This window comes from Squalius cephalus (assembly GCF_949319135.1).
Source record: "Squalius cephalus genome assembly, chromosome: 7".
NCBI classification, from domain to species: Eukaryota; Metazoa; Chordata; class Actinopteri; order Cypriniformes; family Leuciscidae; genus Squalius; species Squalius cephalus.
The window spans coordinates 29,309,135-29,321,978 of NC_137128.1; the positions used below are offsets into that span (position 1 = coordinate 29,309,135).

A 12,844-nucleotide genomic window follows, 5' to 3' on the forward strand; every position below is an offset into this window, starting at 1 on the left:
CAGTGTACTTTACCACTCACTCTTATTTTGTAGCTGTCTCTTTTCCCTCCCATGCCGTTTTGCGTCGTCTTCGTGATGTGCAGCTGTCGTTTCTTTCTCTGTTTGCGCTATTTCCCCAGCAACGAGCTTCGCACTGACGCACATGCGTTTTGCATATTAGCTTCCGATGAACGCACGCCGTCGCGGTTAACGAGCCGCGGAGAGAGAAGAGAGTGTTTATCCTCGTCGCCAGTTTTGTTACATCGTATGATGATCAAGCATTTTCACATGGCAGCTTTACTGACTCATTCCCTATGCAGATGACACTGAGTTGTTCTGTCTGTGCATGTACAATACAACAGGGAACCAGCACGGGGTGTCGTAAGGACAAAACATGCAACTTTTAGAATGCAATACACAACACCAACCCCCCCAGTCTGCTCTTACCGTAGCTTGTCTGTAATCACAGGTCAGTGGGAGAGAACATCAGACGCATGGATATTAATTCAATCTGAGTAGGAGTAGACTTCAAAGGAAGAAATTAGAGTGGGGGAGAGTGACCTAGACTTGGTATTAGGGTCCAGTTAATTTAAAATTGACTTCTTTGGCTAGCTTCAGCACACAAGGCTCAACTCACTGACAGCCCACCTACAAACCAGCTCATACAGTCACCACTAGCAGTATGAGATATCGTGTAGATAAATCTTTTTGAAAATGTCCAGTGACATACTGCTAAAGGATAATGCACATTAACTGTACATCATAATGCTTATTAAATAGGCCTACGCATCAAATAATTAGGCTAAATATGTGGACATTAAATATGAGCCTTCTGCTAAAAAAGAATAGAAAGATAAAAAGAGCCATTTTTTTACGTTCTTGCCAAAACTCTATGGCTCTGGTTCTTGCCAAAACCAAACACACTTTTTGCTAACTGGCAAACAGAACATGGATATAAGTTTGTGTTCAGACACCAAAGAGCAGCTATACATTCATCTTGCCTCGTTGTATCTTCTTCTACTTACTTCCTCTTCGTCATCTTCTTCAGCGCTACCAAATACTATCAGTGTTTCTCAATATGCGTTCTTCAGCGATCTTGCGTCCTTGTGTTCTCGTTTTACGTCATCATTAACCGTCGAAGTTCAGACCCAATTCTCAAGAACGCAAGTACAGAGGACGCATGAAAGAACCCGGATGTGTTCTTGATACCGAGGATGCATCGAATGCAGACTTGAGCTAGTACTCGCCTGGTGTCCCAGAAGTCATTGCGGCCGGTTCCGAGTTCGTTCTTCCAAGGAAGCTTGGCAAGACCGGTCTCCACGAGAACACAAGTCCGTTCTCTGCGTTCTTGGAATTGAGAAACAGCCTATAACTTCAGCAGCGCAGGAACGTGAACAAAAGCGCCAATCTCATTGGTCGGCCAGTTTTTTAACGCAGTGCGTCTAACAAAAACAAAAAAAACGAACCTGAGCCGTTTAAAAAATAAAAAAAATTTTTTTTTTTACATAGATACTATATATAGAATAGTAATTAGTATCAAAGGGCAAGTGTTGATGAAAAATATGCATCTCCAGCCGTTTTGAAAATGCAGCAGCTTGGGTCAAGTTAGGCAGGTCATTCCACCAGCTTGGGACAGTCAAGGTAAAGGTACATGAAAGTGATTTTGTGCCTCTTTGGGATGGCACCGTTCACTTGCAGAACACAAGCTTCTGGAGGCCACATACATAAGTAGCGAGTTTAGGTATAGGGGTGCAGAGCCAGTGGTTGTTCAGTAGGCAAACATTTGTGTCTCGGCAAGCATTGGCCAATCAATTCCTGATGGAGAAAAATCAAGCCAACATTTTTTTCTTGTTCAAGAAGCCGTTTCACTCGTCACAATTGTCATGACTCGGGTTTGATTGCTTATTTTGTTTTCTCATTTTGTTTCTGTCTCTTCCACTCGCTCGTGATCGCTCACCTGTTTCTCTTTGTTTCTTGATTATGATATATTCTTGATAAATCCTTTGTTTCCCTCTGTTCTCTTCTAGTGTACTTTTTTCCTGTTATTTTGTTAAGTTTGGGATCCCTGCTTGTTTTGTTTAGTTTTTCCTTTGCTTACATTTTTCTCTTCTTCTCAGTTGCATTACGGTTGCCTGTTTGCCCCCAGAACTCTCTGATCTTGGATAGCTCTCCAGGATTTAAACATCTGACCTGGTTCTAGTGGATTCTGTCTCAGTACAATGCTTGCTTGCTTGAACTGTCTTGCCGTTCTGATTATCAGCCTGATCAGGGTCTGCCCCTTTGTTTGATCTCTCAGTTCGTCTGACCTCAACTCTTTGTCACGATTGGGTATTATATGCTGATGGACAGATCTGGATTTCAACCCCGGCCTGTTTGACTTTCAGCGGCTCACACTGCTTTTTTGTTGTAAAGTGAAGTTGAGCATTTTCTGCATTAGTATGGCAAGCCGTTTTAACATTTAATCCTTAAAACCTAGTATCTATTTTCATGCTACTAGTACTTATTTTTTAGATACTAGTATCTTTTCCATTAAGTACTAGTACTTATTCATTAGCTACTAGTGCTTATTCTTTAGATACTAGTGCCTGTTTGTTAGATGCTTATTCTTTTGGTACTAGTACCTTTTTAAAGATACTAGTACTTATTCATTAGATACTAGTTCCTTTTTATTAGATAGTACCTATTAAAAAGACACTAGAACTTATTCATTAGATACTAGTGCCTATTAAATTGGTACTAGTACTTATTCATTAGATACTAGTACTTATTCATTAGATACTAGTGCTTATTTCAATAGTGACTAGTAAATATTATTTTGTTACTAGTAACAAATTATTATTTTTTGCCATTGACTTCTATGGGGATCTGTCATTCAGATATCAACTATTCAGTTCTGACTAGTATGTATTCCAACTGTGACTAGTACGTATTTATTAGATACTAGAAGTTATTTATTAGGTACTAGTACTTATTTTTTTAGATACTAGTACCTATTACTAGATACTAGTATTTATTCAATAAAAACTAGTACTAAGTCATTAGATACTAGTACCTATTAAATAGATACTAGTACTTATTCATTAGCTACTAGTACTTATTCAATAGATAGTACTTATTCATTAGATACTAGTACTTATTCATTAGATACTAGTACCTATTAATTAGATACTAGTACTTATTCATTAGCTACTAGTACTTATTCAATAGATACTAGTACTTATTTATTAGACACTAGTATCTTTTGTAATTGTTACTAGTAACTATTCTTATTTTACTAGTCACAGCTGCTTTTTACTTGTCTTATGTTATGACTAGTCAGAACGGCCACTGTAGAGTTCAATTAAAAATCTTACTAGTAAAATAAACAAATCATACTAGTAACATTTGGAATAAATACTAGTATCTAATAAATAGGTACTAGTATCTATTGAATAAGTACAAGTGGCTATTAATAAGTACTAGTATCTAATTAATGGGTACTAGTATCTAATGAATAAGTACTAGTATCTATTTAATAGGTAGTATCTAATGAATAAGTACTAGTATCCAATGAATAAGTACTAGTACTAATTTAATAGGCACTAGAATCTAATGAATAACTACTAGTATCTTTTAAAAAGGTACTAGTATCTAAATAATAAGCACTAGTATCTAAAGAATAAGCACTATATAGTAGCTAATGAATACTAGTGTCTAAAAAGTACTAGTAGCATGAAAATAGAGACTAGTAGGTTTTAAAGATTAAATGTTAAAACGGCTTGCCATAGTATTTGGGTCCTTCCTTTCAGAGAACGTAACATAAATAACCTTAATAACCTAATAACCTAAAACATAACCTTAAACATAAAGTAAACATAAAAATAGAGAAGAAAAGACTATTGCAAATTCTGTCTCAAGCTAACTTCAATAGTGATTTACCTCTCAACAATCATAATGAGTACGTTATGCAGGTCATCACCTATTAATTGTTTAGCTGACTCACTGCGAGTTAAGATTGGATTAGGAATGACGTTGTCCTTTGGCCCAAGATGCTTGGATAGGCTCCAAGAACCCATGCCACCCTAGGAAAAGCTGTTTGGAAAATAGATAGATTTATGGATAGATATAAGCACCTGGAATGGATCATTCCCCAAACTATCAACTTGTGCCCATCTTCCCCATTCATAAAATTAGCGCTAAACTCTGGCTGCAAATGGCACTTTTGAGGATGTAGAATTTTTTTTTTACATTATTGTTATTCCATTTATTGGAAATTATGAAAAAGTGGCGGATATGCAACATTTGTCCAATAGCATCTGGTTTTAGCATTGTAATATGGTCTTGAACAGAACTTAACAGTCATATCTTATTACTTTTTGTCTCCTAGTGGTGTCACAATAAGCAGCTTGAGGAAGGAGTATATTCTAAGCAAATCCAGTGTGCACTCTTCCCCTCTTACTCAGGGAAGTCAGAGTAGCCTATTTTTGACCATGACACAGCTATGGCATTTCATCCTGAGAGTAGATAATGAGGGCTTTATTTTATCTTGTCTCTGGGTAAGAAGGTGACATTTATATTACTGTGGCTAATGGAGAAGAAACACTATAGTGACACCGTCTCCTCCCTGGTGAACTCTTGCACCCTTTCACAACATGACACCAGCTGGACTATACTCAGGTACCTGTCTCCGTGGCTGAGCTTAGTAAAAAAAAAAAAAAATCAATAACCCATAAGTAGGTTTGTAGCCCATAGTTACTTACTTCCTTTCCCCATCATTGTGCCTCCTCCCCCTCTACACACACACACACACACACACACACACACACACACACACACACACACACACACACACACCCCATAAGTACAAAGACCAGTCAAGTGTGTATGTGTGTGTGTACGTACCCTTTGGCTCATAGCAAAGGCAAACTAAATTAAGAGGAGGAAAACTCATTTCCTGATAACTTACTTAGACAATCAGGGACGGAGAACTGCCCGTTCCCCTTAAACAGAGGAGAGGGAAAGAGCTCAAAGTCATCATGGTACACTGGTTCAGATGTAAAGACAGGAAATAAAATGTTGTGTAATTATGCATGTTTGCCTGAAATTGAAATGATGTTGAATATATAGATAGGGTGGTCAGAAGTCTCTCACCCCCCAAATGATTCAATAACTCTGTAATGTGCCTAACTGAACTTCAAAATTGTAATGATGCCATTATGGTAAATTGGCCATTTTTGTTTTGCCTAACCCACTCAGAATCGAAACATTACAAACTGAAAAACAGTGTCTTGACCCTTCTCCAGAGCTACCATAGAACCATTATTCCTCTACACCTGGGAATTTTTAAATAATACTGACCAAAAATTATACAAACAGTTAACGTATAATATAATAATATTACTGACAGTTAAAGGTACACTATGTAACTTTTTTTTTGTTCAAAATTAACATAATTTAAAAAATGAATCAATACATCATCAGTCCTTCTTCCGAAACGTGTTTTTGTCTTGCCCTGATTCACTATGGGCACTATGGGCCTATTAAGTGTTTATTATTTAGACCTGTTAGGATCTTTTTAGCAGGAAATTGTATACACATATCACTCGCCCGTGCATGTCTGGTCATATCCGTAAATAGAGAAAAGATGTACAGGCTAATTTGACGCTTGTATGGTGTGGGAGTGGCTTAGGTTAGTTGTCACAACAACGAGCGAGAAAGGTGGCGTGGAGCAAACTAAATGTGATAGCAAAAATAATAAAATGAAATCAACATTGGCTATTCGGAGAAGGTGAGAACTGAGGGATTTTAAATGTTGTAAAAGTGACGCAGAGATGCTGTTTTTATTACTCAACAGGTGAGAAAGGTAAAGGTATTTTACTGAACAGAAAAATCGCCATTTGTAGCTCTCTAACAGAGTTCATTGTAAATCATTATCTGTTGTGAAGGGTCATTTCATTATGGGTTGTTGGGAAGTACTGTATACCTGAAGTAATGTCCTCAGCTAAGCTTGAGATCCTTTCCATCTAAACTGGTTATATCGCTTAAGCCTAGTAGTTAATGTTTTATGAGCAGTAGGATCATTTATCTCTTTTAATTATGAGAAAGAACCATTCATCCGCACAGTCATGCAGAACCGAAGCACAACCAAAACAATGTTCTTCTACAAAATGCATACAGTTTGGGTTTTTAACCGATAGAGGGCCAAAAGTTACAGTATGTAGTCTACCTTTAATATATAATATAATACAATTAATAAAATATAATGATTACATTTTATATACATATATATAAAACAGTACAGTAACAGTATACAGTACAACAGTATACAGTAAACATACTTACAGTATAATACACATAAATATATATTACAATATTATATATAATATAATATATTGTAAACTTAAATTTTAAATGATTCTACATTTTAGAATATAGTGCTTTTTTATATTTTGTTTTATAACAAAGCAACAGCAGAATTAAATGCTCATCTCCGAGCAACTGCGTGTTGTAGTGTTTTTCAACAAACTGGTTGAGTGAATGATTCAACAACTCACTTATAAAGACAGTCACTTGTTGCCACCTACTGGGGTTACAATGTAACCTGAAAAAAACAAAATTAAATAATTTAGCCAAAGTAGGCTTTACAGAGAGGTGTTACAGATAAAATGTTTTAAAAGGAAAATGCAGTGTGGTCAATGTATCTGTGAACTCTTCCTAACCCACATGGTAAATAATAAAATCAGACAACAATTTTTCTCTCAAGTGACAGCGGAGTTGATAGGTAGTCTGTTCAGGCAGGATTGCTGAATGTATACTTTTGAATAAAATCAGCTCCAGACGCTGTTGACAGGCTGACAAGTCAAACTGTCATGAGATGAGGATACACATAAAAGTCTTGGATCTTGTGTTCCTACATGTCTGTTAGCTTTCATTCTTTAGACCTCTTTAGGCCTTCTCTCATGTGAACTGAGGGTGGGCTGAAAATAAACACCTATTAAAGCCATTTTATTCCTGTTCTTCAGAGAACCGTGACAGCATGAACTCCCTGGACTATGTGCTTGTGAGGTATTTTTGGCACAGATTAGAGCATGGTAACCCATGACAGACACAAAAAATTGCCAGAGGGGGCAGGGAGACATGGGCATCACCTAATTGTTGTGACGACAAGATACTTCAGTGCATCTGTAAGTTGAGTTTAGCACATGTGTTATGGCTATCACAGAGGGGGATGTGGATTGTCTTCTTTTAATCTGAGACACTGTGTAGCTGCAGGCCGTGTTTGATGTGAAATGTCTATGATATGCTTTAGTTGCATGCCCTATTACACACCAGAAATGTTTGCTTTTGACCACAATGTCCTTTTACAATAGGCGGTGTTTAAAAAAACAGCCAGATGAACTGCTGAACAACATCTTCAAATCCTTCTGCGGCAAGACTGAATCCAAAATCGTTGTGTTGCTGTTGGATTCTCAAAGTATGCATCCATAGTTTTTGAGATAATACTATAGCCACAAAAAAAGTGTAAAAAGGTAAATAATTTTAACCCTGAATTAATAATTTTTTTACCCTGAGAGTCAAAAAATAAAAACATAAAATTAAAAGAGTGTTCCTGTAACTGGGTAAAAACTGACTTGCTATAAAAAGTCACCATCTTTATCTAAAAAGAAAAGTAGCAGCATGGTATGTTTGTATGTATGCCTATATTTTGCATACAAACCGTAAAACTGAAAGTAAAAGCAATATTTGGAGAAAATAAATTGTATTATTTGAGTTCAAATCATTGGAAATACAAAAAATTGTTGCTGAAACAATTATACACTCAGAAATTACTACCAAAATGTACCATTAATTACTAAGTAAAACTGAATTAAACATGAATTTTGAAAGACTGAAATGAAAAATTCTCCAATAATCTTTATTTACAACTTGTAAGAGTGTTTTTTTTGTGTGTGTGTTTTTTTACAGTGTAGCAATAAATTAATATTCTTTAAGAATTTGTGTTTTCCCATTTTAAGGGTTAAGGTGAATTTAGCTTGAAGCTATACTGTACTTACATGGAAATACTGTTAGCATGCTAGAAGAATATGGTATACGGAAATGGCATTGGTACAGTAATCTAATACTGGTGAATTCTCTTACTATATGCTCAAAAGTACAAAAGTCTAAAAGACAAAGAATATATACTCTTATTGGTGCCATATATAGCAGCACAGTGGTTAGAAGAACACACCATTCAATGCACCCTAAGTTCAAATGCACACTATGTTGATGACTGTAAATATGTCAGTGCATATGTAAAAACATCCATGCGAACAGCTATATTTGAGCACTCATCCCAATTAAAAATATTGGCTCATGCCGAGATATTTTTGTTTGAAATAACTCTAAACATTCTTGATTATGAATTGGTTCTGCACTGTATTATTATGAAGAGCAGATAGTTATTGTTAAAGATCCTCTCTTCCCTTAAAGGCTTTGAAGCACAATCAGTCTCATCACTCTTCTCCATCCCTTATTCTGGTTTATTTTAGTGTCACTCCAGAGGGGAATGGGAGAGACTTAGTAGGAGGACTGCCTTCTTTGCTGCAACATTTATTGTTTTGAGTAATTTCTTTATTTCTTATAGCTTCAGTTTTTTTTTTTTTTTTTTTTTAAAGTCTTTAATGACCTGAAATGTGCCATTATCGAATAGCGTGACAGTTACTCAGTAAACTTTAAAATAATTTTGCTCCCTCAGCTCCAGATCCATAGTAACATGATCCAGATGGGGGCAGAGTTACGTCAACATAACATGAGAAAATCATCTTGGATGTGTGAAATGATGTTATGCAAGTTCAACATGAGGTGTAAAACAGAGTCAGTGTTACATTACCTCCCAAAATTGCAAACCAGAAGCATTTTGAAAGCATGACAGACAGACAGACAGATAAGTTCATTCAACATAGATAGTTTACCTGTGTGCTAATCATTCAAGAGCAGTACAACATACTCACTAAATGAGGATAAGGTGGGGAGGGAGCTCCTAGCCTATCACAACCATACATATGGGAGTAAATCTCTCTGCTCTCTATCCATTCTCTCTCTCTCTCTCTCTCTCTCTCTCTCTCTCTCTCTCTCTCTCTCTCTCTCTCTCTCTCTCTCTATGCCCGAATGTGACTAAGCTGTGGCTCTGGTCTGCATGCACAGCAGTAGGAAAGGAACTGACACACAGTGATCATCTCTGCTGGCTCCTTGGTTAAATCTGCATGGCGACTTAACACAGAGATTACATCTGCATTAAGAGCACTGTGTTTCACCAGCAACTACACAAGTCAAGTTGATTAGAGCCTGATGCTTGCCTGGTGCTGGATTATTAGGAGGATCATTTCTCCAAAGCGGGAGAAGTGATTAGACATCAGCATGCTGTGCGTTTCTACATAGCGAGAGAGTTTATCAACCTCAGCTCTTCCAATGATCCAGTTTTTCAAGCATTCAGTTGTGTCTTCACTGTGCTGCCTCAAGCTGAGCATATGGTCTCCAAGGACTCCTCAACTACTTCAACTGGTTTCACTCTCCAGTATTCATCAGAGAAAGAATTAATTTGAACAGAGAACAGCAGCAAATGAATTAGTTGGATGTCAGGTTATCTGCAAAGTTTGGACAGGTGAAGGTGAGTGCAGTTTCAGAGGGAGTGGAGAATTTTGGACAAATCCCTAACGAGAGTGCTTAAGGAGAACCTAGAGAGATGTCCAAACCTTCACGTCTGGTCAAACCCTCCAAGCAATCCCGAAAGGAACCTCAAGGGAACCGTTCACACATGCTGGTCGTCGGGGAGAGGTTGATGAGGGCTGGCAGTGAGGGCAACCTGGTGAGATCCAGACCAACCCAGAAGTCTTCTGCCACCAATCCAGTGGGATCCAATCCAGGTATTACTGCTTCATAAATCTAAATGTTAGCACTATAGCTTGTGATTATATTGATTAAATGTATTTGTATATGTCACGCTACAAAATATTACACATATGACCATGTACACGCATACAGATGATTACATTTCCGCCATTAGTTTAGATAGCTCATCTGAGGAGCTATTGTCCAGTATTCCTGACTGCAGCACATGAGTGCGCTTGTATAGTTTGGCTGATACCCCCTCTATATGGGGAGATTAAGACAGGGCTTTAACCCTCACTGTTCACTCTGCTGATTAGTTACATTCCCCTCCTCATCATCAAATTCTTGATCAAATCACTTGATCTCATTGGTGCTATCAAACCAGCCACTCTCAGCTAGACTCACTGAGTTACTCATGCTTTTAGAAAGTGATTGAATATTTAGATGAACACAGCTATATTTATAAAGCTGATTTAAGCATTACAATGAATAAAAATGGTTTATGAGCCAGAGGATTGTTTCAGTCTATCTCTATGCAATTTCAGACTGATTTTAATGACAATTTATGTTGATTTTATAATCTCAGCTATATTTTAACAAATGAACAATGACATCTGTGTACTTATGTGCACTGATGTATCAACATTTGGGCCCAAAAAAGATTTGAGAAAACTATGTGATGTTCAGAGAGAACAGCAGTAATGAGAAAATCTCTGAGGTGATGTCAGAGCAGTTGACTTGCAAGTTTGACAGTTCGGTTAGGCAAAAGTTTTGAAGAACTGTCATTGCTCTAATTAGGTCAGTTTAGCAACCACAACATGGTAGCTAATGGGTACAAGGATTGAGCCTTTTAATTCAAGTATTATACCAAACACAAAAATGGTCTTGTGCTATACTTATATAATTATTTATTATTTCATTCAAATTTTGGCCAGTTATCAGCCACCACCTTCCTTGTAATCCAAAGTTCCACAATAATTTAGCTGAGTAATTCAGTCCAAACTCAGTCAGTTATGTTGTGCCTTTGGTTGTCAGAATCAGAATGCAAAAAAGATGGTCTTCATTTTATAGAATACTGTCGTCGAAAACGCCCTTTGAAGCTAAACGCAGTCGTTTATGTTGGCAAGCCATTAAATGGACAGACTGGAATGATGAAACCTGCAACAATTACCCTATACTTTTAAAGCATGAATTTGATGTAAGCAATAGATCTACACATAATATTCACATACAGTATTCAGTTCATAGGGGGCATAATGCCCTAATGTAACAGCATTACATAATATTTAAATCTATAACATATATTTAAACCTAAAAAAAAAAATCTCAAAATTCAGATTTTTCTTCTCAGAATTATGAGATATAAGATCGGAATTACAAGAAAAAAAGTCAGAATTGTGAGATATAAACTTGCAATAGAGTGCTACAACCATGAAGTCAAAACATGGAAGACTAATTTGCCCCTGGTTCCCTTGAGATTTTCCTATGGGGTTTAAAGTAAAACAAAGCCATAACTTGACAATACTTGGACATTTTTTTCAACAACAATACCATTACACCCACCCATACCGAAAACACAAATTCTGAGCCAGTTATGCTTATTTTTGAAAATGTATGTATGTTTCTAACAAGTAAACAAGACAGTTTGGGGTGTGAGCAGTTTACGCTGTAGAACAAAACGTCAAATTATCAAATTATCAAGTTATGTTTGGGCTTTATTTTAATCATAATTGAAAAACCACATTATAAAACGTCATAGGAAAATCTCGAGGGAACAAGTGGCGAAAGTCTTCCAGGCTTTAATGTCATCCCTGTATCACTCTATATATTTTTGAGTAAAATAAGTTCTGTGGTAAGCATAACTTGATGATACTTGGACATTTTGTTCTACAACGTAAACTGCACACACTCGCACCAAAATGTTCTTATATCGTAACTTATTAGAAAAATCTGAAAAAAATTTTTTCAAAAATAAAGACAGCTTCAAAAAGTGCTTTTTCAACATGGGTGTTTAGTGTGTGTAATTTAGTTAGATTAAAATGTCCAACACTCTTGAAAGGCTCCATGAAGAGCCTTTAACACCCATGGAACCTTTCCATTGCACAAAAGGTACTTTAGAGTGGAAAAGGGTTCTTGAGATTATTAAAATGTTCTTTACACTAAGACAAATATGGTTCTTTTCAGAACTGTTCACTTAAAGGTTCATTGGGGAGCCAAAATGGTTATTATATGGCATCGCTATACGAACACCCCCTTTTGGAATCTTTATTTTTAAGAGTGAAGTATTGTCAAGTTATGCTTATTTTACTCATAAATTGAAAAACACCATTATAAAAACCCATAGGAACCATTTGTGAACTAGTCTTATGGGTTTTGAAGTCACGGCTGCAGCACTCTACTTAAAATAAAAAAATAGATTTATTCTTCTTAAAAAAAAAATATATATATATTTTTCCATAGACTGATACTGCAGAACTGTCATTATACCGCCCGCAAAACATGTCACCAAAATGTTTGCAGACAATTTTATTTCAATGGTAATTTATACAAAGCTATATATGTATACCATTTAAAAGTTTGGGGTCAGTAAAACAACAACAACAACAATTTATTACAGATATGTAATAATAATATATATATATATATATTGTTATTACATATCTGTCACTACTTGATTACAGTTTGATTTTTAGTTGCTGTTACAGTATTTATGATTTATACTTATTCATGTATAGCGCCTATTTATTATATCAGTCTCCAGTGACTTTCAAATGCCAAAATACCTTTCTTTCACTTCAATGATTTTCACTCACACTGCTTAGAGAGGTATGAGATTGAAGGCACAGCCTTAAAACCACTGTCCCCTGCTGTCACCCATTCCCTCTGTCGGGTCTGTTAAAACAGAGATTTATTCCAGAGACAGCACCAATCCTGCCACGCTGCTGAAGATACAGTACATGACATTTCCACAGGCACAGAATCCAACACAGCGTGGACTCTTAAGAGTTCTTTCTAC

At 36.4% G+C, this 12,844-nt stretch overlaps 1 protein-coding gene across 1 annotated transcript in view; it reads left to right on the forward strand.

Annotated features, from left to right (window-relative positions):
- The first annotated feature begins 9,143 nt into the window (after nt 1–9,143).
- The window catches only part of LOC307161450 (sickle tail protein homolog), a 55,426-nt gene continuing 51,725 nt past the window's right edge, over nt 9,144–12,844 (forward strand). The window contains exon 1 of the mRNA XM_079876159.1: nt 9,144–9,863. Coding sequence (XP_079732285.1) covers nt 9,683–9,863 — 181 coding nt within the window. The 5' untranslated portion in view covers nt 9,144–9,682. The remainder of the gene's footprint in view (nt 9,864–12,844) is intronic.